This window comes from Bradysia coprophila, chromosome X, assembly GCF_014529535.1.
Source record: "Bradysia coprophila strain Holo2 chromosome X, BU_Bcop_v1, whole genome shotgun sequence".
Taxonomy (NCBI): domain Eukaryota; kingdom Metazoa; phylum Arthropoda; class Insecta; order Diptera; family Sciaridae; genus Bradysia; species Bradysia coprophila.
Genome location: NC_050737.1, coordinates 2,996,418 through 3,024,084, shown reverse-complemented (window position 1 = coordinate 3,024,084; position 27,667 = coordinate 2,996,418). Strand labels below are relative to the sequence as shown.

Here is a 27,667-nt window from a genome sequence, read left to right as displayed (position 1 = left end):
GTGTTTGCGCAGAGTATAGGACTAAGATAAAGAAGAGGTCGAAAATGACAAAAATATTTGTCTGAATTGAGTATGAACGAATGTTTATTGAAAATTAATCAAGAAAATCCTGGAGCAACGTAAATTTTTTTCACAGTAGTACAGTCCAAACCCTCTTTCCCCTACAATACAGGCGTTTTTTGGAGGTCCTCCAGGTCCTCTAAATGTTATAATTCAAAAAGATCTGATGAGAATCGGCAAGAGTTGGGTCTATGATTCAGAAAAGTTATCGCAATAACAAATGCTAAGGTTGCTCTGACGACGATCGCCACTGAAGCTACGGAATGTTATTTGACACAGACCCTGTCCATTTTCCTTTAAACCCTTTTCTAACGTGTAGTGTAATGCGGATAAAACAACAAATTTTAATAAAAACATTTTAATGCAGACAGCATTGGCTAAAACAGCAAAGTAAAAACCAAACATCAACATTGTCGATTCATAGCATACAGACTTCAGGTGAACGAAACTATATTTAAATACGTTGTCGATGTGTACGCACATTTAACATTCGTGGGGTCAGCTTTGCACGTGTTGAACAAAGAAGAAAATTTCAATTGCTCCTCGTGACTGGCACATGACAATATTTTCAACCGACTGTGTGTATTACACAACGTCGAATTGTAAATTCACTTCGTTCAAAATTATTTACCAGAAATCATCACTTTTGATTTCCATCAGAAAAAAAAAATTCTCTCAAAACATTCCGACGTAATTCATTAACATCTCTTTTCGGAGGTGCTATCAAACGCACATATTCTCAAAGCGGGAGTTGTATTAGCAAGTGATAAGATATTATATTCAATTTAACCGAAAATCTCATTTTGTGAACGTTGAAAATTAAAAAAAAATTGTTTAACAATCATATTTACATCAATTACCCAGCCAAATTGTAATTGAACCGTAAAGTAAAAATTATGACTTGATGGTGTGCGCTCGAAATGCTGTAATTTCGAAAACACCGAATCGTTTCGTTTTCTCTTTTCCACCGACATAACAAATCGAAATGCATGATGAATGAGATATGTGAATGGAAAATGAAAAGTTTTCGGGAAAATTTGTGCCACAAACTGTAGAACGTCACGGATTCTTATGTAATATCATGAAAATGATACCTGAGAAATGGGACCTAAGGGTAAATCTTGTCTTTAACAACTTCAATTCTCACATAGCATTTCAGCAAATCTCCGCAGAAAGACGTAATTTGTGAGAAAAACGAAGATTAATTGAATTGAACGAATAAAGTATTTACACAAAGCGGCTGTTTCTTTCTGTGTGTTTCATTGGAAGACGAGACCATAAACTGACACAACCATCGTCCGTAGAAACCGAAAGCAAGCAGCGGTTGTTAATAGAAATTGATAGTTAGTTATAGTCAAACACTGTCTTAGATTTATCGACTGTGAATCTAACTCTAACGGCCCTTTTTTGAGATCAATGAAAATTTTATTGGTAAGAGCGAAATACGATGATATTACTCATACTTTCGTGTCGCTGTCGCCTACGCAATTTCCGTTTAACCTGGAACATGTGGGAGTTATGTAATTAGCGATTTATAAGTCTGACTGAAAATTGCCGATTCAAAACTGATATGTTTGGGTTTCGGACAGGTCATGATCATTGACCAATCCAAGGGATCGACAAAAAATGTAGCCATTTGGTAGATCCTAACGAACACAAATTGTCGTAGTAATGCTATGTGCGACTCGAAACACCAAAAAAGATCTGAAATACAGTTTCAGAATTATGAGAACGGACAATTTCAAGCAACTGCAATAAAATTGATCCTATTCACTTCACATGCGTTACCAACCTTACGTTGCGTAAGCATGTGTACGTACACATCATCACATGTGGAATGAATCCCTTAAACAATATGAATAAATATGTATGCAATCTACAACGCTTCCACAGCGGAGAACATGATGGACTCCGTTCAAATGTACGCTCGTTTCTAGGACTATTTTTTGACATTTGGAAGATACAAAGATACTAAAGTTTCTAAGAACATCTCGAATTATTGCCCTAAATTTAAGTGTGTGAACGCTTGATTTAGGTCATGGGCAATCGTTACCACAACACTATACAATTCAATGGGGAGCAATGTTACAACATGGGAATCACATCGGAAATAGAAAAAATTCAGAGAAATTTTTCTGATGTTACGAGACTCAAGTAGAGGTTTTACCGTAAAGAATTTCTGTTGTTCATTCGTAAAGGATTCATACAAACGTTTCGGTTAAAGTCACTTCGAATGACTGGCAGTACCATTTTAGAGAAGGGTATACGTAAGGGGTTGCGTAATTTTCATTTTCGAAAATAAAACAACTTCTTGAAATGATAAGTTGTAGTAAAAGTTACCAAATAAACTTTTTCTGGACAACCGGAAAAATGATGAGAAATGTGTCACACAAAAAACAATAACCAGAAGTGGTTCTGACCTTTCGGCTATGACAAGCATTTCAGAGGAAAGAAAAACAAATTTGAAAAATCAAAAGGCAGCTGACATGCGGACAAAATGAAACATCTTCTTTGTCGATGGGTTGTGATGAACCCTACTTTTTCAACAACAAAAAAATTGAGTCAGGGAATTGGGTGAATAATTCAAAATGTGTTCGCTCGTCTCTCATAGAAAAAAATAACGATGCATTAGTAAGTACTGCATTGGATACACTTCAGGTCTTCAGGTAAACAAAAACAGAATGAGAAGTTGGATTTGATTTGTCTCGTTTCTGGTTAGTTGACCCAGCACCGACATGGCTCATATATGAATGATAAGACTAAAAAGGCATACCAAATAATATTCTTACCTCTAAATCCTCGTATGTTTTGAATGCTAATATGGAAAAGCCGTCGATAATATCCTCTTCAAGCAATGGTGATTGCTCTTTGGGCTTCTTACGTCGTAATGGTGGACGTGGTGGTTTTTCCCGAACTAGCGAACCATCTTCTTCAGCACTGTCGGGTACCCCACCAACGACGTCCTTTTCTCGCTCGGCCTGCATACGTTGTGCCCGCTCCCGTCTTCGGTTACGCTGTTTACTCCTCCGTTTCACATCAATTTCCATGATTTTTTATCACTCGCAAACCACATACTCACTAGCATTTTACTAAATCACTTGAAATTTTTCCTTTTTGTTGCTTGGAATACTAATAATATTGGATTAAACCACCTTAGAAATTGCAATAGAAACCGTAATATTTTGCTAATTTTTTTTCTTTCTTTTTTTTTGCTAAGGATTGTCAATTTGATTTATTTATTTATTTAGCAAACAAACGTGAGATATTGACGAACATTTTGGCTATAACAGCTAAATATTTCTTTTAAATCTGTGTCTGCCACAAACCACAAACAAATTTTTTTTAAACTTTAGAAGCGAAGTTGGCGTTTTCGACTTCTTTTTATAGGCTTCCGTAATTCGGAAATAAAAACACACTTTTCCTATGCACTGTGAAAATGAAACAAATAAATAGAAAAAATGTAAAACTCGGAGCTACGTGACTAAACGCAGAATTTGATGTTTGTGCACCTCCTTGTTGATGAATTATCCGTGTATTAATCCAAATATATTGTTGGTTAGCACTTTTTCTTTTTTGGTTATTCACTAAAATCCTCCGTTGACGAAGAATCAAACAAAAAAAAATGTTTCACAAAAGTTATCCACCAGAATATAATATTAAAAAAAATCGTAGAATTTATAGAATTTATTGCACCTGGTTGTGCTTTGGTTTTGTTTTATTGTTGTTGTTGCTTTATTCGAAGGCGACTCTCAATGGCCGTCGTGCACTTATTACAATTTTTATGATTCAGGATCACCGTTTACCGTGTACTTCTGATTTCGAATTAACTTGTCTATTTTGATCAAATGAGTTCAATTTTATTCATAAAACATTATTACGGAATTATTCAATGATAAATCTGTCAAAATAGCGCTTTTGAATTGTGTGTCCGGAAAATTCAAGCAAAAGTCAATAGCACTCAAAAAAATGGGTGATTAGATGGTGCTGATAAACAATGCAATTATATTTCTTTTAAAAAAACGGATATTGTATTGCACCAATTGAACAGTAATTTCAGTGAATTGAAAAACATTCGCATAAAGGCTACACACGAAATCGATTTGTGTATCTTAGAGGATTGATTCCAATGAGACTTCTTAAATTGAATGTATGTGTATGTGTGCGATGGTAAGCAAAAATCTCAGCCTTAGCACAACACAATCACTATTTTTCATTGAACAAACACAAAACATACATAAATTTACTGTTGCAATACGTTCACTGATTATTTATGAAACAGTTAACACCATTGGTGATTAATTATCGCCAATAATACACGATTTTAGGCAAAAACATTTACGAAAATTTTGCCAAAATGACATCCAACTATACTTCACGGCAATCTGATGGACGTGTTTTCCAATATTTCCAAATGTAAGTAAATATTCCAGCGCCCAGAACACTGCTACCAACTGACAAACAATCGAAAAACCATCCGAAATAATATGAAATGTCGGGCGTATTTTGTCGGTTTTGTTTGTCTGTGTCGGACGATAGTGTCGTGTTGTACGTACAAAAATATTAAATATTTAAAATGATTTTTTTTTCTCTTTGCATAATATTTCGGCAATCATTCAAAATTCAATATTACCATTCTTCACATTAATCATATAGATACACGTTCAACACGCTATTTTATATCAACTGAAATAAATTTCGAACGAAGAATTCGTTCTACGCTTGGTTTAAATGTGCATGGAAAATATGTAAATAAAAAATATCATCAATTCTCGTTACGAGAGAAGTTCGTTCTGTGTGAGTGTGTTGTGTGCGTTCAACGTTGACAAAGAAAATTCTTTATACAGAAAATTTTTGGTTTTATTCAGTTGGTTGACGAATTCCAGTCCGTTGACACATAATTATTTTGTTATGGTGTTGTGGTACAATTGCTTTGGAAATAAAGTGAGGGAAATTCGAAAATGGTGGGATGACAGAGAATAGGATTGTTTCTCTGGATTTTTTGTTTAAAATTGAATCATTATAATGCAATTGAAATGGCTGTTTATTTCAAAACATTACTTTGTACGAGATATATGTTGAACGTTATCAATTAAACCTCAAGATGGATTAGGCTATAGCATAGCAAAATAACTGTGTTTACAATCGAAATCTCAATGTTAAGCAAAATATTTTACCGATTATTTTACACAGTGTTGGGAATGGCTTCAGGTTTGGTGTATTTCTTTACGTTCAGTGACCTTGTAGAATTTAAAGAAGTATGAATGACACATTTTAATCCTATAATTCTGTGTGTTCGGTATCATTGTAAAGATAAGGGATTTCACTTTAATAAACCAATCGTTCTTGGGTTGCATCCTATATTGGTAGAATGTCAGGATGGTTCAAGTTCGCCGAAAACTTTTGTATTTTTATGTATACTTAACATATAAAACCAGTGTAAACTAGAGCAAAAATTTGTCTGAAAATCCTATGCAAAATAACCAAATTATTGTATATTTGTAAGTTGTTGGGCCCGCACTTTCAAAATGAAGTGCAATGGTCGGAAACATTAGGGGTAACAAAATAACCGAAAAATACTATTACGTTCGAACATTTTTAAGGAAATATTTACAGTCTGCAACTTTGAAATAAGTGAAATAAGCATTTTCTTCAGCTGTTCCATTCATACAAACAGAAGTTCTTATACTTGTTAATACGGGTGAAATAGTCACATGCACGTTCTGTGGTGGTAAAAACCTTTAATAAAGACATAAAAACATGTTTTCTTGTATAAATTCGTCACTTGTTTCAAAGTCATTGACTGTAAATTTAACACCTAGATTTAAGGAAACGTTGGAACATCTTATCAAAGTATTACTGCATTATTTTGACAAAGGCTTCTTGCACAACTAGTGTACCAGTACTGGATTTTTATTTAATACCACTATCGAAGACAAAAATTATCCGCCGACGTAGCTCCATTCGATTCACTTACACCAATATATCCATATGTGAAGTTAGTAACCACACCATGCATCAGCTTTCCTGTTAGTGTTCATATCATCTATCTAAACTTAGGAGGAGTCGACTGGTCATATGGTAAATTCGGGTGATTCCTGGAGAGCCTTTAAATTTTTTGAATAAATTTTTTTAATTTTTAAGCTTTTTACACATGAAACGTATGTAGCCCCGATTAGCTTTTTCTATCCAGTACGGCCCTGCCTCAGGATTAATGTAAAAAATTATCTTACACTACCTTCGTGTAAGACATTGTAGTCGCCACAAATTTCATTCACACTACTTCTTTCACCCTCAAAACAATAGGTTCTTTTCAAGTCAAGTACTTATGTAACGTGTGAACGCGTTCGAACGCTTCCCTGTGGTTATTGACCTCAGCTTCATCTCAGTTATGGAGTTTGTACAGTATTTTTTCTTAGCATTTATTGCGTTCAAATTAGTTGAGGTGTTTTAATCCCTTAAGAAATAAAACATAATTACTTGAGAGGTTACTATACCAACGAATCTATAGTGAAGAAAAATACAGGAAAACAGTAGAAAGTCAGGTACAACCGCCGAACAGACCGATTGTGTATTATGCATGGATGGATTGAGTTTTTTTTTTTTAAATTTTTCCTTCCTTATCAATCCTATACCTTTCAATTACAATTAAAAAACTAATCGTGAGTCGTACGCCGGCTGATTTATGCTCTTAGCTATCAATAAGTGCTGTACTTCATAGTATGAAGTCGAGTATGAAGTTCATACGTGAATGTGCCTCATGTGATATGCTATGACTGGTAACTGGTTTGTTTATACGCTAAAAGTATAGGTGATTTATTATCAGTTATACGGTCGTATTCTTCACACTTCCCAATCTTGCGAATGATAGTTTTTTACGCATGATCACATGTAACGTTTACGGGAACTTTTCTCTATAGATTGTGGAAATTGTTATCGTCACTACCGCAAAAATCAGCTATGGCGCTGCCTTCAAGTCGGTCTTTTGAGATACGAAATTAAAGAATCAAGATCATTTTTTAGAAAATTAAATTTTCGATCACATTGTCCATGAAGATATTGTTCGGTGAAGTAACAGAAGTCAATCATTGAGAGTCCTGTGAAAAAGTGCTCAAATCCACAATCTATTAGTGTGAAAGTTAAAATACGATCCGTAGACGAGTGCTAAATCATTACAAGTTGTTCCTTTACGTAGTCGTGTGTATTGCGTGATCTTGCAATGGTTTTTTTTGTAGAATATCTCTAATCCAACCAATTTATTGTTGTTGATCTCGATTAATAAGCAGATTTTATGTGACATCTCGATTTTGTTCTTTAAGACAATTAATTCCGTATACCGAATAAACTGAAGATATCTTTTACCATTTCACCCCCAAACAATACAACAGAGAGCTTGACTAATCGTTCAGAAGTGAATTGCCTTGTGAGATAAATCGAGAATAAAGTAAAAAAAAGAAGACGTAAATGGGTAATGGGTGGATATTTAAAAAAAATGTGTTTGCATTTATACGTGATGCTCACGAATACAATAAAAATAAATGGTAAGTTATATCCTGGCCCCCCATCGTTCCATTTTTACTAACAAATTTTCCAATGTAAAGAAGGAAAAAAAAGAAAATTTTTACTGCCCAAAACTTCCGATTACTTTGTCAACAGATTTTATGCTAGGAAAACGTTTTTCATGATAAATCAGGAAGAAAATTGTTTTCAATAGAATGTTAAAAACTTTGCTTATTCTTTTTGGAGTTTTTATTTTATGTGTTTTTTCGTAATATATGTATACGTAATAATGGTTGTATATGGTGGAGGTCGTGGAACGGAGTACGAGGAAACTTTACGACCGATTTATTACCCTGTATGCATGATGCTATTTGCGATACAAATATTTAAATTGGGACTTCTTTGCGCATTAGATGTAAGATTGGCCTGTATGATCCCGTAGGCACAATAAAGGATAGCATTCGGTGTGTCTCACACAGCATAAACACATAGAAGCTGTGGGAGACGATGAGGATGTGCGATTTAATAAAGATCAATAAAATTGCAATCTTGACGACATTTATTTCAATAGAAACCACAATTTTTTGTAACATTTCTTGTTTCTATTTCTTCAGCAAGCGGAAGTTTTAATATTTTTTTCATCAATTCTCTCTGTTTGAAAAGACTCTAAAGAGAGTTGGAAGGAGATTGTTGATTGTATCTCACAAATTAGCTTTTTCATTTTGTATACAAATGTAAATTACAATAAAGAATTTGATCTTGAACTTTGTCTGAAAACTTCAGATAAGTGTTGTTCATTACCCAAGTAGCATTTCAGAAAAAATAACTTATTCGTTAGAATAACGTTGGATAACAGTTAAACAACGAAAAAGTTAAAAATTTAAGGTAGAGCAACTATAATTTTTAACTTTTTCGTTGTTTAACGGTTATCCAACGGTTAATTGACGTAGGTTAAACTATAACCGGGCAACAACGGTTGCACAACCGTTGTGGCAACGTTGCTACAACGTTATTTTAACGAATAAGTTATTTTTTCTGAAATGCTACTTGGGTATAAACGGCTTGGTTTATATTTATATTTATTTCAACTTCAAACATTGAAGGCTCAGGGCCTGTACATGTTTTCCTTTAAATCTATTGAATATTGTTGTCAATCAACCAAACTCTTAATCTCATAAATTAATTAATTTCATAAAATTCAAAACGAAAACTTTCCCTTGACTGAAAGTCAGGATCTTATGACAGAAAATCACTTGAACTGTCCGTAACGCTGAGTTCACTATGACTTTTTGAAAATGTTCTACGATTGGTACAAACATAAGGAATAATATTTTACTATGCTGGTGCATGTAATAAGGCTATTACATATATAGGCAATAACCTTTACATCACTCGCATAGTAAAACGTCGTACTACACACGGAAAATAAAGTGATATCTCGTATCACGATGAGTAAAAGTACCTCGGGCTGCCGCCCTCGGATACTTTTTCTCATCTGGATACGAGATATCACTTTACTTCCCTTGCATAGTAATGTACTATTGTCTATCGAGTGTCGGAGACCCACTACAACGTCCGAATTTATTTAGAGCTTAGAAAAAAAATCGAACGATCTGAAAGTATTTCCCGAAGTAAATTTTTTCTCATTTCTCGACAACAGTAATTTAAACGACTTTTTTTTAAAATTCAGTGTTTTTTAGTGGACAAAAAACCTTAGAATCGTACTTTTTCCCCATGTAGGGAAACATTAAGGATCTTACTCAGAATAAATATGTGGGTCGAATAGAACGGATAAAGCTCATGGTTTGCGGTCCCTTGACAATCAATTTTTTTCTTAATTCAAAAATATACTGAAAAAAAAACAGTCAAAGGACCTGATCCACCCAAGTAATGGGGTCTAGTAAAAAATTCAATGAAAATATAAAGATATTAATGGCTTTGCAGGTTTACAATTCACCGACTTGTTCGATGAAAATCATCATTGATAGAAAAATCTCCCCAGAAACCAATGGGAAAACGGCTGGCTAATCAGATTAAAAGCAAATAGTACTCTACTCTCATTCAATTCTATTTCCGAAGAGTCGGTCTGAATGAAATCGGATATTGGTCTATATTAAAAAAAAGTGGAAAAAATAGAACTTTCGACATGTTTGCAGGTTTTTTTTTAGATTTACCAATATGTTTGTGATTGTAATTCCATCTAGCTACTTATATATAGGTTAGTCCTCCTCACATTTATATGAGAAGTTTATAGAGGAGTTTCAATTTCATTTCCACTTTGATTCACTAGATTTGTCAGTGTGCAACTCCTAATTTCAGCTATTTTTACCACTCCGTTCTAACCACGACAGAGTAAAGTTAACCAGGCAGGAGCGCTGATTTGACAAGGGACCTGAATAATCTAGTAGTCCAATATTTTTTGTGAACAAAATTTTTCAATTTATGTCAGTGGTCATTTGAGTTCATTTTCATACAATGCATTAGGTCCCTTATTTGACGTTTCGAAAATGAACCGCTACTGCCTGGTTTATTTTACTCTGCCGTGGTTCTAACCAATCCTTATCTAACTCGGCCAATTCTTTTTTAAGCCAATATCCATTGAAATTTTGCAAACAATTTTGTCAAAAAAAAAAAAACAGAAAATGTTTCAGTTTTGTTCGATTTTTGCGGACCAATCAAATACAAATCATTATTAGCTGCATAGGAAACACAACATTCATCGACAGAAATTCAAAGTAGACTGTGAATATAAGTTATACAAAGTGAATTTAGCATGACTACTCGTAATTAGGTGCATGTCCTAACAACCGCTAATACAGCGGTTATGTAATTGTGCTGTGAAAACAACTAAATTCTGCTTTATTGCGATGTCCCAATAAACCTTTCTTGGAGACTACAAATGTAGAAACCTTTATATAGACAGCAAGTTTATTTCGCCATCGCTGTAGATAACAGATCGCTATCGCTAACAGTTCCAAAAAGGTAAAGAAATTGAATTAAATTCCGCTTTATTGTGTAATAACGTAGAAACAAATTAAGAATCTGAAATGGTTAAAAAATGTATGTATAGATACGTGTAGACGTTATTCAACATTCAACATACGAATTTTCAAGATGTATAACTTTTGGCGTTTTTGCTTTGTTCGACTCGCAAGTGTATGATGCTCGTAGACTAACTTAGCGGCAATTAATCACGATATTCAGTTAACTAGGTCCCACCTTTTGGGCGGGTCAGGTCCCTTGACTGACACTTTTCTAAATGGATCTTTGACGTATTCATGAAAATTTGTCACATTTATTACATAATATATTTACTATATTAATGACTCCACGCAAATGACAGTAAAATTTGACAATTTTTTTTTCTTGGTTTTCTCTCATCGAGGGTAAGGTGGAATTATTTTTGACCACTTTTTGAGCTCTCAATTTTCAAGATTTTCAATCAACCTCAAATCATAAATAATCGCTTCGCTCTGGCCGTAAACTTCCAACTCTGGAAGGGAGCTGTCTATTATTCTGTTTGATTGCATTTTTGGTACATCAGAGTAGATGCACAAAATTCACAAAATAAAAAAGTGCGATAGATATTCGTCTCTTACACTTTTGCGTAAAAAAGGAAGTTCCCCTGTACTTAATATACCTTCACATGGTGACATGGTAAAAAATGTACTTAATTAGTTTTTGTTTCATCATTAAAAATAAATCAGTTTACCAATATTTTCGGTGAATTGGTACCACTCTATAATGGTAAAGGGATTAAAAATATTTGTAAAAGGAGAAATTTATTTGTAGACCGAGAAAAAATAATCACTCGATTTCCCATTCACAAAACCTTCAATCGTGAATAAAATGTCACGACTCGTGTGAATTACGGCCCTCGTTTCGCTCTGGCCGCAAACTTCACACTCGTAAAATTTTTACAATATTCTCTTTGATTCATTTAACTCCATGTATTTAAAAAAAAACTTCAAAAATTAGTTGAGATAATTCATCTTATATTGCCTGTAAAAATTTAACTTTTTTATTAAAATTTCTCGCACTTTTTAATCAAAGTGTGCTAATTTGATAACAGGCGCTTAGCTGGCGTAAGATGTGCTTGTAAAGGGAGTAAAAAACTACCTACTTGATAAATGACAAACAACTTGATAGTCAACTATCAAATTTGATAGTCAACTATCAAGTTGTTAGTCAACTATCAAGTTTTTAGTCAACTATCAAATTTGATAGTCAACTATCAAGTTGTTAGCAATAGATGTTGACACGTTAGAAGATGGGCATCGAATGATGAAATTATTCTTCCTACTAGTTCCATGCACGTCGAAAACAAACTTATATGATTTACCCACACTACCAAACAAAATCAAATTTCATCAAAGTAATCTTTTTTAATTGAGGCTATGATCAACAGTATAAAATCCCGTTTTTCTCGGATAGCTTCCAATTCCTTAGTCCTACATAGCCCATCTTCGAACTTAGCCTCGGGATTTTAATTCCACGTATTTAAAAAAAAGATTCATCCAAATTGGTTGAGAATTACTCAAGTGATCGTGCCCTGAACGATTTTTTGTTACCCACATTTAACGTTTTTCATAGCATTTCATACATTTTCAATCACAGTGAACTTTTTTGTTACCCACATTTTTCGGTATTTTCTGGTGTAAGACCCTGACTTTCAGTCAAGGGAATGATTGTGATAAACAAAATGCATGTTATGGTGTGCATATAACCGATAGAAATATCTACTAAAATAAAGGTTCAGGGCGCCGATTCTCGTATATTCGTAACTCCTAATTTTCGTAACTTGACAGTTGCGTGTACAAAATCCCATAAGAACTATCAACTTACTTTTTTTTTTTTAAATTAAGAAATGCTCGAGAATCTACGCCCAGTTAAGTAGCATGAAAGAAAACTTATATTCATATTCCAGTTTCAGTCACTGGATATGAATTAGACGAAAGGATTTTATAGAATCGCTAAATAGTTATCCATGTAAAAATTTAAAAAGAAAACTTTCAGAGCAATGTTGCCGAAGTCAATAAAAAGTGGTGCTGATTTTGCGGAAAATTCTTTCGTTTTTTTATTTGTCGCTGTAAGAAATGACTAAATTAAATTCGTGTCATGAATAACCAATCCGATTAAGTTTTTCTCTATTTTATGTGATATTTTCTTTTGAATTTTGTGTGTTTTCTGCGAATTGTGTCAGAACATTACCCAAAAGCTTAAAAATTAAATGGAAGATTAAATATTATATTTTGTTTGTTAAAACAGGCACGTACTGCAATTGCAGGAAGAAATTGTGATTTTTCTAAAAAAAAGTCTTTGGTAAAACCATGTTTTTGATGAAGTCAAACTTAAAGAGACGACGAAGGAGGTTTCGTCTATCATTTCATGTGTTATTGTGTTAAGGAATAAGCTGCTAGTGCGTACAGTAATGTCCAGTTAGTGAAGTTGACTGTGAAAATTTTGACAGGTCTACCCATACAATTTATATGTGTAGACTCGTCAAAATTCACTGGTCAAACTTAACGAAGAATTACTGTACACGCTCTGTGTAAATTTTAGCCTGTACGTGTACAACATTATTATCGCTTCCCTCTAGCCACAAACATCGGTCTTGTTGGAATTGACTATTTTCTCCCCTCGGTAAATAATAGTGTTTTATATGACTAGGGATAAAGATATGAAAAGTTTTCGTGTGAATTTTATGGATCCGAGGCGTATCCGAAGTCAATAAGCACACAAAAACGAGACTTTTCATTTTTATCCCGAGCCCGAGTTATATAATAAATTTTACATGCTGAGACACCGCAATTAAAGCATGAGTTGTACTCTAAAAGGGTACTGAAACTTGACAGTGTGTCACACAACTGAATACCCTCTAAAAAAAACCATTTTATACGAAATAGTACTTTATTTGGCAGTTAACGACTATGATCACTTTTGCTTGAAATGCGTTGGCTGAGAGCAAGCTATTGCCAAGTGCTTGGTAGCATGTAAAAAGCGAGAGATTTTCTCCTCTCCGCTAATCTTCCATAGCCTTTCTGTGAAAACCTTTTGTTTAGCTGGGGAAAAATTTGAGAATCGCATTACCTCGGGTGACTTAAACAACATTAAATTCAACAGTCAACAGATAACTATAGGAGATGACAGCTTGTAAACCCTATCGCATAAAATTCACATGAAAAGTTGACTTCATCCCTTGTTATGAATGACTGTTAATTCATTATTTTCCTTATTCTTTAACGAAATCATACAATTCTATTTTTGCTTTTCTTTAAAGCCACTTTCCATCTATCATTTATCGCGGCAGCGAGTTGAGATTACAGCCTTATAATTTTTCCAGCCAGACTAAATGGGAGGATAATGTTCCTTTACTGTTAAAATAATCAGTTAAGAGATAATAATAAGTGAAAACGTTACAATCATGAACGTTTTGATTTAATGAAATGGCTGAAAAATGCATTGAATTGTTTTCTTCTTTATTTCCAGCAATAAAACATGATGACAAGATCACCCATTTGGAAATATTCACTTGGAATTAAGTTTCTTTGCGTCATAGGTATTTTGTTGTCCGCCTATTCGCTGTATGTGAAATATCGCCTAGCAAGAGACTCAGATTACGAAGCTTTGTGTGATTTATCGGACCGCATAAAATGTACAAAGGTTTTTCACTCCAGGTATGCATTGTGTGTTATCTAGTACTTAAATGACTGGATGCACTTTTCGATAATTGCATGTATTTCCGTAACACTACCCTAGACAATGTAGGTGGATTTTTTGAACTATCTTTTGAATTCGAACAGGAAAGTTGAGATCTCTATTTAAATCGAAAATCATTAGTGCATTTATTTACAAAATTATAAATAATCTTATCCAGCCTGATAGAGTTATACAGCTCATTCCAGTGTTACCGTCCTTCCATTCTCGAAATTCAAAAGAAATGCACAGAAATTCTTTTGTTCTCTTCTAAAATTCTTTGAAATTTTCATAAAATTTTGAGAATTTAATGAAGTAACACTGGATTGAGCCATATAAAATTGATTGTATGGAGCTGAGAACGATGATTTTAGGACTTGCAGTATCCCTTGCAATATATTGTAAATAAGCGTTAATTCCTGGAAATATTATCTAATTGAACAGATACGGCAATGGATTTGGCATTATTGGAGAAATGTTAGGAGGCGATGAGTCCATATTCAACCAACCTAACGGAATCAATGGCATTATATTTTATACATTGATAATACTATTAGGTATGTATTTTATCGTTATTTCAGTTATGATTTTAGATTTCGCCTGGTAACATGAATTTAAAGTTATAGTCAATTTAGCTGGTAGCTCTACATCACTATGAAACGTATCACTAAAATTTATTTAGTAACTTGGTTGGAAGCAACTAGAAACTATTTTCAACCATTATCTATTAATTCCAAATTTGGTTAAGTTTTAGAAGTATTATTTCAATTGGACCCATTACTTCTTGATCTAAACATTTTTAAGAGATTGATTACTAAATCTTTTACCTTGTTTATTCCTGAAGTCTCGTTATGGTGATTTTATTTTTTTTTTTAAATCAAACACACCATTTCTGTTTCCGGACATTTATGGTGCTGTCGATAGGGATTTTCAAGTTGATCATTTCGTAGAAGAAGTTTTTTTTTTAGATGACCTCTCCGGATCGGGGTGACTCTAAGAAAATTTTAAAATTTCAAAATCATGACTTTTTCAGAAAATTTTACCCTGGACTAAAACGTCCGGTCGATTTTGATCTAATGGTAGTTTGCAGAGAATTGAAAGATGCTTCAAATAAAAGTATCGTCGGGTCGAAAGGTTGTAGCTGTGAGTCAGAGTGAGGCATCAAAGTCCAATTTTATTGTTTTGTCAATGAACCAGATTTCTTAGATTTTTTAATGAAAACTATGTACTGGTAGACTCTGGTCCTTGATAAAGTATAGACATACAGATCATTGAGTACGTCTGGTCATCGAATGACTACTGAAAGTGTTAAGAAATATCAGAATGTATCATCTTGAGTGTGAACTTTATTAAATGAGTTCATAAACATCTTATAAGACACTAGGGCGAACGTCTTTGGTGGGTCAGGTCCCTTGACTGACTTAATTTTTCAGTTGTAAAATAGAGTACTTTATGCAGCTCACCACTATGATCACTCATGCTTGAATTGCGGTATATTAAAAATTTCCATCGATGTGTTCTGTCGAGATGAAGATTTGACTACCCACGTTAGCGTCGTTCTTAGGTTCAAAAATATGAGTCGTACGAACGAATGTTTTTCGTATCGGATAGTTTAACAATATGGTCCGACCTGAAGTTAAATTATGGCCATTCGGGTGATGAAAGGTTTTTTTGGTTTTTGTATGAACGAGCAATGAAGGCATTTTTACAAAGTTACGAAGGGGTTTTTTCACGCAAATGTGGCCCTGCATTTGGCACAGGCACAGGGCCCTGAACTCATCTTTTTTTGCAATAAGTCTCTCGGTCTATAAACGCCTCTTTTTACTTGTGTGAAATCACGGCAGAGTAAAATAATTAACTCTGCCGTGGTTAAAGTTGTGACCTAGCAACAAGTCATTCAAAGGTGTATTTTTACCCTGGTCCGAGTACCTTTATGCAACCATTCCTTCTCATGTCTATTTAGAAAGCAAAAAAATATTAATATTTTCGCTTATTTCTATTGAAACAAATGACCAAGAACTCAAAACAATGTGTCGATTGCGTGAGATTATTTGGATGATTGTCACTCTTGATCGTATTTACTACAAATTTGTGCACATACCAAGCTCAAACTACAAATAAGTCTTTTTATCAACAAATCTAAATGTTGGAGCGTAAAGGTGTACATAATAATCATGAGTTTCGTTGTTTGAAAGAGTTTTCGAAAATTTCATTACAATTTTCTAAGAGCAAATAAAAATAAATTTGAAATTGCATAATTTAAAAACAAACAAGTATAATGTACAGTGCAATAATAGTGTCGGTTTCGTTCATTTACTTTATATTTTGTTTGGAATGCATAAAAAAAACATTGTATATGCATTTTGGTGCACTGTGCATATTTATATTATTATTATGCGCTACTCTATACACATGCTTGGTGTAGAGAGAAATAAAGAGGAAAAATATTGACGAAATTCTTCTATCAAATTATGCAAATGAAATTGGCGTATCGTCCATGTTTTTCGTACGTATAATATTGTGAAAATCTTGATAACATGAAAAGTTCTTGCCATTTTTGTAAACATATAATTTTTGCCAAGTTTAATTTGCATAAATTTTTTTCTTTTATTTTTTTTACGAGTTTCGTCATCATCATCATTTTGGTTTTCACACAGTATTCAGAAGGAACTTTATTTCTGTGTATATCGTTTGCAACATGATAAATAAAGTGCGAACTATGTTGTAAGTTATTTATATTTGATTCACTTAACCTAATTCAAGATTCCTTCAAGATATGAAACTAAGGTTGAAGTTCAATTGCATAGGGCTTTTATTACTGCCGACTATCTAAATGAATTATTCCTGCAAGTAGCTCAATCGACAATTGACATGATTGTAATGGAGAAGGGTCGACTAAATTGGCCACTCATTGCTTGCATTTTCTATTTTTATTTGTTTGTTTCAAAAATGAAGAAACGTTTATTTTTATTGATTAAACCCTAAATTTGTATCAAAGCATGAAACAAATTCCACCCATGGAGTGAGTGGTTTCTATAATTAACAAAAATTGCCCTATTATATTTATCCACAACCATGAAAACTGGCCTGATTCAGGAGAAAAACTTAACTAAAAACTTAACTAAGGAACAATTCAACAAATCAAGAAATCAATCAGAGTATATATGTTTTAACAAAAAAAATTTGAGGACGGCGGAGCATATTTACAGCATTTTTTAAGTTCTCCCCTTTAACTATTTGGAATCTAGGCATCAATACGAGTCCAACGAGCTATCACACGTTTCTGCAGCTTCAAAATTGGCCGAGATATTGTACTTAGAAATATTGATGTTTGTATGAAAATAAGCAAAATCTACAATTTTCATATAATGAAAATCGCCTAAGTTAGTTAGTTACTTAGTTAGTTCCTATGGAAAAGTAGATCCAACAACTACTAAACGTTTCTATAGATTTTCCTGAAATTTTAGTTATAGGCCCAAAAATAAGAATGGAATTTTCAAAAGTTGGTAAAAACCCATATCTTGGAGCTTCCCAAATTCTAATTTGTATGTGTGTGTGTGTGTATGTATGTATGTATGTGTATTGTATATTTTGATGCATTATTATGGATGGTAATGTGATGAAAGCTGTATGCAGATTTGGGATGTGTTTCTTGTTGGAATTCCTGGGATCATTAAGTACTAGGTCCCACCTTTTGGGCGGGTCAGGTCCCTTGACTGACAATTTTTTCAATATATTTTTTATCGATTTCATTGTTGAACTTCCGAAGCATCACTGATACAAATGCCTACATTTGATCCCAATTTATTTTTACATATTCCTAAAAAATTGTCAAATTTAGAACATTTAGAACAATATCGATTACTCTATACACTGAGCGAAATTTCCCACGTGCTATGCGTATATTATTCGTGCCCTCTGTTAAAAAGTGCGGGCTCGAATATAATACGTCCAAGACGTATTTGGCTTTGACAGAGATTTAAAAATATGAATATGGTGTATTATTAACAGTTTACAGTAGTTATTATACATTTTAGCAATTATTGGTAACAAATGCTTCAAATTTAAAATTGGCTTCTTCGGGAATTGAACCGGGGACCTCTCGATCATGAGCCAACGATCTTTCTAATGTTGCAGTATAATATTGTTGGTTGACAGTTCTTATTGTTGAACCGTACTTTGAAAGCCATAAACGTGTGTGGCGTATAAGTTACGCAGAGCATGTTATAACGTAATGCACACAAAAACTACTTCATAAAAAATGAAAGTATTTTGACGCGTATTTTTCTAATTTACATTTTCTTCGTGTTAAGAAATATAAATATGATCCAAATTCAATGTTTAGGACCAACATCCACTATATATGTTTATCATACGTGATGTGCGTTTAACTTCCATCCCACTCGTAAGTTATTCTCATTCCACGTACATCACCACAATACGTAACACATGAATATTCAAATCTGACAATCGAAATACGCTACTACGTTTTCAACGTGTTCCACGTATAGAAAACATTGTCCATGTATCATATACGTCAATGATGTATATCATACCGTTCCGACGAATTTTACAACAAAATTTGACAGAAAAAGTTCTTCAAATAAACCTTCGAACGTAAGACCGAATGATCTTTGAGTTCTCATTTTTCTAATAAATTTGCAGCAAGATTTTCAATCAACCATAAATCGTAAATAAAATGCGACTCGTGTGAATTACGGCCCTCGCTCCGCTCTGGCCGCAAACTTCCCACTCGTATGAGCTATCTATTATTCTGTTGGATTGCCATTTTGTCAAATTTAATCAGAGTAGATGCGAAGTTTTTCGAATGTGGAACGATGAGAGGACTCTTTCACTTTGGTAATAGTTATTTATACTACAAGAACTGTAAAGGGTGTTTTATGTTCGAGGAATGGTAAATCGAGACGAAGTCGAGAACCTATTTGCCATTTCGAGAACATAAACACCCTTACAGTTCTTGTAGCATAAAATTTTTTATATATTGAGCGCTTAAACGCACTTTATTTGACCAAAAACAAAACACACATTCTGTGTGTATATAAACGCGTCATCTATGTGCCTTTACAGTTCAACTATAAAACTTATATACTCGACTATAAAGCTTATGTATTGGCTTATGTATTTGATCTTTATACGCGAATCGCAAAGCCTTCTTTATATCGAGGTTTGCGGTCAGATAAAGTGCGTTTTTAGCCCCATACGAAGTACTGGGGGCTTATAAGATTAATTTGCCGTTTGTAACATGTTGAATTGGGAGCAGACGGTAAGGGCAAAGCGTTTGTCTATGTTCATAGATAACGAATCCACAATAAAAAAAATGTCCGTCTGTCCGTCCGTCTGTCTGTCTGTCTGTCTGTCTGTCTGTCTGTCTGTGACCCCTATAACTTGAGTAAATCACAACCTTTTTTGAAAATTCTTTTTTTCCCAGTTTGGTAATGTCAAAAGAAAGGCTAAGTTCGAAGATGGGCGATTTTGGGTCGACCCCTCCCGAGCTGGGGCCCAATAAGCGAATTAAGGCTTTTCGATTATATCTCCAGAAATTTAAACGCTACACTTGTAAGCGATACGTCAAATGAAAGGTATTTACAATACCAATCGACAAAAAAAAAGTTCATGGAAATTGGATGACCGACTCGTGAGTTAGAGCCCATGATGTGAACCAGGTACAGGGCGGGAAGCAGTTTTTGCTTGTAGGTCGGCCAAATTTGAACGGATTTCGTATTTTTTTGCTTTATTAGATAGACAATATTAAGCGAGAAATATATAAAAAAAATTTAAAAACAAGGCATCAGAACAGTCGGAGCGTTTGCTTAGACTTAGCCCCGTACGACCCGTAATCCTATTTCGTCCGTAACCATAATACGTCCGTAGCCGTAATACGCCCGGAACCCTAATACGTCTACAACCCTTTAATGCGTCTGTTACCAAAATGCAAGTCAAGTTGGGCATGGTCAAATTTACTGAAAGTGTTCATTTTTAAAATTGCGCATAGCGCAATTACGAAAGCCCGTACGAAGTACCTCTCAAATAAAACCAACAATTTACGACATTATTTTAGAAACCCAAAATTTTTTGCCAACTTTCTATTGGGTATTCAATTATCTCTCAAATGAAACAAAAACTAGCAAAATGGGATGAGATTTACTCGATTTATGTGCAAAAAACACTTAGGGCCGAGTACCGGCCTTAGTCCAAGGGACCAAATTTGAAACTTTTTTCGCCACGTTCTTTTCGGTATTCAATTACCTTCCATAAAAAACTAAATCTAGCAACATCGGATGAGATTTACTCGATTTATGTGCAAAAAACACTTAGGGCCGAGTAGCGGCCTTAGTCCAAGGGCCCAAATTTGAAACTTTTTTTGCCATCATTCTATTCGGCATTCAATTATCTCTCAAATGAAACAAAAACTAGCAAAATCGGATGAGATTTACTCGATTTATGTGCAAAAAACACTTAGGGCCGAGTAGCGGCCTTAGTCCAAGGGCTCAAATTTGAAACTTTTTTCGCCACGTTCTTTTCAGTATTCAATTACCTTCCATAAAAAACTAAATCTGGCAAAATCGGATGAGATTTACTCGATTTATGTGGAAAAAACACTTAGGGCCGAGTAACGACTTTGAGCCCTCCCAACAAGCTCGCGTTGCATCCTACAGAAAAACAATGTTCAGCAACTTTGTTCTACTCGTCAATACCTTTCATTTGATATATCACAAGCAGCTATTGCGTGCGTATTTCGGTAGATATCGTCGAAAGACTGAAAAACACCTATAGGACCCTAGCTCTGGAAGGCCCATTCTCGAACTTGACCTTACTTTTGTCGATACCAATCGGGGAAAAAAAGAATTTTGAAAAAAGGTTGTGATTTGCTCAAGCGAGAGGGGTCACAGACGGACGGACGGACGGACGGACATTTTTTTTATTGCGGATTCGTCATCTATGAACATGACCAAATGCTTTGCCCTTACTGTCTGCTTCCAATTCGACGTGTTACAAACGGCATATTAATCTTATAAGCCCCCAGTACTTCGTACGGGGCTAAAAACGCGACGGTACTTACTAAATTTACAAAACCTTCACTCGTGAATAAAATATGGTAATATTTACTGCATTTTAAATGAAACGACTAATAAACGACCGATAAATTAATTTAAATTTTTTTGGCGTTTCTTCACTTATGTCATTTTTTTCGTCGAACGAACAGAACGCCTTCTCATTACATTTCTTAGAAGGATGAATTCCTTAGGAACGATCAAAATGCCTTCTCGTTACATTTTGTAAAAGGATGAATTCCCTAGGAACGGACAAAACGCCTTCTAATTGCAAAACGCCTTCTCGTTACATTTTGTAAAAGGATGAATTCACTAGGAACGAACAAAACGCCTTCTCGTTACATTTTGTAAAAGGATGAATTCCCTAGGAACGAACAAAACGCCTTCTCGTTACATTTTGTAAAAGGATGAATTCCCTAGGAACGGACAAAACGCCTTCTCATTACATTTCGTTGAAGGATGAATTTTCTAAGAACGAACCGCCTTTGCTTTATATTACCAAAATCGACAAAGCGTGAAAGAAAGACGATTTTTTATCTTTTACTGATTTACTGAAGAGGTGCCAGCGACATGTAAAACATTTCTATCGTATTTTATTATTTTTTATCGGTAAAGTTGAATTTTTCTATCGGTCGAATATAATATCCCATACAATATCACGACTCGTGAGACTTCACAACTCGTATGGGAGTTGTAAAATATTTTGTTTGATTGTTGGAATAATGAATTTAAAAAAATATTGAGAAATATATTGCCTACAAAGAATGATAGTTACATTTAACGTTTTTCATAAAATTTCCTACACTTTTCAATCATAGTGTGCTCATTTGATAGCAGGTATTTTTCATATAGATGTGAGATTGCCAATACGAGCCGAAGGCGAGTTTGGCAACACATCGTGTGCGCAAAACCCCCATTTACTAACATGTTAGTAACAAGATTTTATGCACAGGAGTGGGATCTTCATTTTTTATAAACGTCAATTACCGTCCTTGTGCGCAAATATATATATGAAAATCCATTGACGCACTGCTTTGATCGCACTACTGTGCATAAACATCATTCTTTGGTATTAGTAGACGCATTAAGTTTGTTAGTCAACTATCAGATTTGTTAGTCAACTATCAGATTTGTTAGCCAACTATCAAGTTGTTAGTCAACGATCAGATTTGTTAGTCAACTATCAGATTTGTTAGTCAACTATCAAGTTGTTAGCAGTTCACTAACAAGAGATGTTTACCGGTTAGAGGCTGGACATGTACTGACGAAATTTTTCTTACTACTCATTTCATGCACATTATCGAAAACATACTTATATGATTTACACACACTACGCAACAAAATCAAATTTCATCAAAGTAACCTTTTTCGATTGAGGCTATAATCCACAGTGTAAAATCAGGTTTTTCTGGAATAACTTCCAGATTCTTAATCCCACATGGCTCATCTTCGAACTTAGCCTAGAGAATTTAATTCCACATCGATTTAAAAAAAAATTGTTGAAATTGGTTAAGAATTACTCGAGTTATCCTGCCCACAAGAAAAAACGGTTACAGACATTTAACGTTTTTCATAACATTTCATAAATTTTCAATCAAAGTGTACATGTATGGTTACAGACATTTTTCGCTATTTTCTGGCGTAAGACCCTGACTTTCAGTCAAGGGAATAAATTTCCACTATGTTGGTTCTTAAATTTTGGGATGACAGATGATTCCTCTGGCACTACCTAACTTCCATCTGATTTTTTGATGGATTTGGGTTATTTTCGACATGAGTGAGATGTTCCAAGGTTGGTTCCTAAATTTTGGGATGAGTGATGATTCCTCTGGTACTTCCTAACTTCCATCGTATTTTTCGATGGATCTGGGTTATTTTCGATATAAGTGGGGTGTTTAGAGACTGGTTCCAAAATTTTGGGATGAGAGATGATTCCTCTGGCACTTCCTAACTTCCATCGGGCTATTTTCGATATAAGCGAGGTGTTCCAAGATTGGTTCTTAACTTTTGGGATGAGAGATGATTCCTCTGGCACTTCATAACTTCCATAGGATTTTTCGATGGATTTGGGTTATTTTCGATATAAGTGAGGTGTTCCAAGATTAGTTCCTAAATTTAGGATATAAATTGCAACCAAATAACATAACCGTGCATGGAAATAATGCGGTATCCTAGATACCGGGAAGTCGTCGGGGCGAAAAAGTGGATACCGGGAAATTTAGCCTTTTCTTTTTTTACTGTAAAAATTAGACCTCACCGGGAAATGTATATCAGCGGAAAAATAAGCAGGAAGAATTCAGAACTAACCGGGAAATAGCTGTCACCGGGAAATCGGAAACATCTATCACCGGGAGAACTCACACCGGCGAATATCTATCAGCGGGAAGTACTCACTTGGAAATATCTATAAGCAGGAAGAACTCAGAACTAACCGGGAAATAGCTGTCACCGGGACCGGGAAATCGGAAATAACTATCACTGGGAAGAACTCTCCGGGAAATTTTATCAGCTGGAAGAACTTATTGAGAAGTTTCTACCGACGGGGGAAGAACTTATTGGGAAGTTTCTGTTAGCGAGAATTTTTTTTCTTGTCAGTGTTCAGAGGGAAGTCTCTATATCAAAAGTTTCTACCAACGGGAAATGTTTATCAGCGGGAAGAGCTTATGAAGAAGTTTTCGTCACTATCCCGATCCCGATGAATTATTCTCTTCAACGAACTAAACTATTGATGAGTTCTGGTGAAACAGTTCCAAATAGACCTAAGAATTTAAAAACTTCGCCTGCGGCGCTTTTACTCAAATTAAAGTTTTATTTAGAATTTTGAGTTTGTACAGTTTCAAAGAATGGTACTATTTTTGCATCATCAAAAGTCAATCTTCAAAAAATTTCTTTTTATATATTTAAGTAAATTAAAACAGAATTTGCGAAAGATTGTTATGCCCAACATATCTGGCAAATTAGAACAGAAGATAATATTCCAATGAGTTTATATCTGTTTTATCAAAGGATGGGCTCGTGGAGTTAGAATCTTTACAAACATTCTCATGTACAAATTGATGAGTGAAAATTCATGCAGATGAAAGTCACGAAAAGGTTATAGCGTTGTAAAAACTAATGTTACACTTAAATCTGTACAAAAAGACTAGAAAGGGCTTGGGAAATAATATTTAAGGAAAATCTTGGAAAATTGCAGAAAATATGGGAGAATATTTTACCAAAAGTAGTTCCTGAGAGAACGCAGTCGAAAAAAAAGTTTTACCTACGGACGTTAAACAATTATGTGTTCGTACAACACGAACTGACAAGTACTGTACTGGTGTCGGATTAGATTACGCAGGCAAATTTTTTCCACTTGGGATGCACGGATACAGCAACATAAAACAATTGAAAAATTATTCAATATTTTTGAATGAAATTTATAATAAGTCGTACAAAGAGAATCGGTTTATCTAAAATAATGGCAACAGAACTTTGTTCACAATTTCTAGGAAATATAAATGAAAATATATGGAAAATTGAATTATTGTTTTGTATATTTTACTTATCTCATCCGAAATTGAAATAATGCGGTTGGAGTCTTATTATGTTTGTTTAAAATAGAATAAATAAAAACAACAAAAATACGTACAAAGCAACAAAAACATGGTACATAGAGTGACCTTTGTTTGTGGTCTCTTATTCTGAACCTCTAGATAAACGTACACTCAAAAGAAGTATAGGAACTGTCGGTGCACATTTGAAAACCATTCGTACGTGTGTGATGTACACAATAAAAGATAGACTGTCCATGACAATCTAAATCTATAGCTAAATGAACATTGGTCATGTATTCACGTGTTATCCGTACAATGATGTAACAAGTCCAGCATTCGACGAATGCTTCACATTTGATATTATTTTCAGTGTACGATACTCGAAAAAAAAAAATGTTTGGTATATTTCTGCTGCCTCGACCGACGCGACATTCAAATATCACAATAACAAATAAATTATACGTTCCCACGTATAAATAATAATGCAAATAGTTTTTCGATTTGTTTAAATTGTTTCAAGTCAAATTTTAAACGTTATTAGATTGAGCAAATTTTTGACTACAATGCGTACATATACGCACTTCTTCATCACGAAAGAATTGTTTCATATTATTGTTATCGGAAACACAAAGAAGAACATGACATTTACCACTGAAAGAGTTACGGAAAAAACGCAACTCATTCGAAATCTAAGGAATCAGTTGTCTGACGAAGCAAATTATGACAAAATGTTGGACTTCCGATATCAATTGACAAAAACGATTAATGTTGACTTTCATTCAGCAATGTCGTTTGCATTTAGCAGCCAGACTTACAACTCCCATACCCCATATACAGAATTACCATAAACTTACCACTCTCGCACACCACTCCTATACAACCCTACTTTTCCCATACAGCTCTCAGACAGAGTTACGATTCACAGGAGGGGTACAATGAAAAGACGGAGTTACCATTCTAGCACACTGTTATCATTCTCAGACAGAGTTACAACTCCCATACAGAGCTACAACTCTCACACAGAGTTACAAATCCCACACAGAGTTACAAAACAACACAGAGTTACAACTTCCACACAGAGTTACAACTCCAACTCCCACACAGAGTTACAACTCCAACTCCCATACAGAGTTACAACTTTAACTCCCACACAGAGTTACAACTCCAACTCCCACACAGAGTTACAACTCCAACTCCCACACAGAGTTACAACTCCAACTCCCACACAGAGTTACAACTCCAACTTCCACATAATTACGACTCACACATAGAGTTACAGCTCCCACACAGAGTTACAACTCCCATACAGAGTTACAACTCCCACACAGAGTCACACTTTCACCATTTCTTTCCGTTACATTTCTATATACCTCCAGTTAATGTCAACCTTTTTGTATAAATCTGGTTCAGTTTGTTAATCAGCTCATGGTCCACTCATACACACATATACATTAAGGGCTATTGCAGAGGAAAAACAAGAATAGACACTAAAATCAAAGTATGCCATTTGCCTTACGTGCCATAGCTTGAGCCAATGAGATGAAAGTATTTGCCTTACAGAAGAGCAATTTATTGTTATTTGTACATGGCTGATACGGTTTTACCGCTGCAACGCCATCGTGTGACTATGAAACCCGTATGAAGAAAGAAATGTATGAGTGAACCAGCTGGTAAGCAGGATAAATCAAATTTGGCTGACATTAACTGCATAATAATCTGAAGAAATTATTTATTTGTTTCAAATTTTATTTGTATTTCTTTCAGATTTTAGCCTCAACCTGCATCTTACAAAACTACAAGTCGCCCTGTCATTTATTTCGAATCTGATATCGATTTACTTGGCGTATTTACTCTACTTTGTGTTTGAGAACTTGTGCATTGTATGCGCTACGCTGTATGTCGTGAACATGCTACTCCTCATTTTATCGGTGAAAAGGTACAGTAATCTAGTGAAGAACGTCGATTCAAGGAAAAACAAATAAAATAAAATAAATAAATTTATACAGCAAAAATATAGATAAATTATATCTCTTAATAGAAATGCTCTCAATGCAGCTAAACTAAATGTTCAATGTAATAATAAATTGTCATAAGCAAACTTAAAATTTCTAAATTTATTTTATTTAAACAAACATTAGACAAACCAGTTCTTTTTAAGGTGAGTTACATTGAAATCATATTATCAGATCATCAATTTTTGTAAAAAAAAAAATAGCTGAAAACCACATTACGGGGATAATGCAGAAATGCCGACGTCTTTTCCTAGAGATTTATACTCATTTTTTGTGTGGTTTTGCTATACTTTTATCATGTTTGCCCTACATTTAGTTTAGTACTCCCCTGTACTTACGGGAGAATTAATGTGACTTATAGATTATCGGCTGATTTCTTTAGCTATATACAGTTTCTTAGTCACATTAAGAACTTTTCTTTTGACATTTACATTCAATTTCACCAATGTACCCGAGGGTCAGATAAACTTAGAAAATCCTCTGTCACACGAAAAATATTCGGTGAAAATCCTTTAACAAAATGTAAAAAAATTGTTTAAAGATAATACAATTCGCTGAAATTTCTTCAAAGACAATGACCACAGACTTTAGTCTCGCTTCGTAAAGGATCTTTTGTAGAAATAGTTTCAATCGGTATGGTACTAGATTCTCTAACCTTTTCAGGAGGAACTGAGCTGTGAGTTTGCAGGATCTTAAGAACTCAACACGGGTAACAGCGTTCGTTCGTAAATTGGGTGCATTTTCGGTGGTCATCCAATGTTTTTACCTGTTTTTGACTTTCATGCTATAAGTGAAT

At 34.4% G+C, this 27,667-nt stretch overlaps 2 protein-coding genes across 5 annotated transcripts in view; one reads left to right on the top strand and one right to left on the bottom strand.

Moving 5' to 3' along the window:
• LOC119083411 (autism susceptibility gene 2 protein homolog) overlaps positions 1 to 4,443 on the bottom strand; it is a 178,601-nt gene extending 174,158 nt beyond the window's left edge. For all 3 annotated transcript variants that reach the window (XM_037193132.1, XM_037193148.1, XM_037193139.1), the window contains exon 1: positions 2,850 to 4,443. In XM_037193132.1, coding sequence (XP_037049027.1) covers positions 2,850 to 3,107 — 258 coding nt within the window. In that variant the 5' untranslated portion in view covers positions 3,108 to 4,443. The remainder of the gene's footprint in view (positions 1 to 2,849) is intronic.
• A 122-nt stretch (positions 4,444 to 4,565) lies between these two features.
• Positions 4,566 to 26,950, top strand: LOC119083430 (vitamin K epoxide reductase complex subunit 1). Of its 2 annotated transcripts, none has more exons than XM_037193163.1 (4): positions 4,566 to 4,605; positions 14,047 to 14,234; positions 14,698 to 14,810; positions 26,624 to 26,950. In XM_037193163.1, the coding sequence occupies exons 2-4, from the start codon at positions 14,056 to 14,058 to the stop codon at positions 26,839 to 26,841; spliced, it is 510 nt and encodes a 169-aa protein (XP_037049058.1). In that variant the 5' UTR covers positions 4,566 to 4,605; positions 14,047 to 14,055; the 3' UTR covers positions 26,842 to 26,950. The 2 variants fall into 2 exon arrangements, with proteins under 2 accessions (XP_037049058.1, XP_037049050.1); XM_037193155.1 differs by having other exon boundaries at positions 4,566 to 4,665.
• Positions 26,951 to 27,667: the final 717 nt, after the last annotated feature.

Bases quoted from the DNA above. Each gene is read 5' to 3' on its own strand.
- LOC119083430 (XM_037193163.1), top strand. From the start codon at position 14,056: ATGATGACAAGATCACCCATTTGGAAATATTCACTTGGAATTAAGTTT. The intron at 14,235-14,697 runs GTATGCATTGTG...CTAATTGAACAG, and splicing joins ACAAAGGTTTTTCACTCCAG to ATACGGCAATGGATTTGGCA. The intron at 14,811-26,623 runs GTATGTATTTTA...TATTTCTTTCAG, and splicing joins TACATTGATAATACTATTAG to ATTTTAGCCTCAACCTGCAT.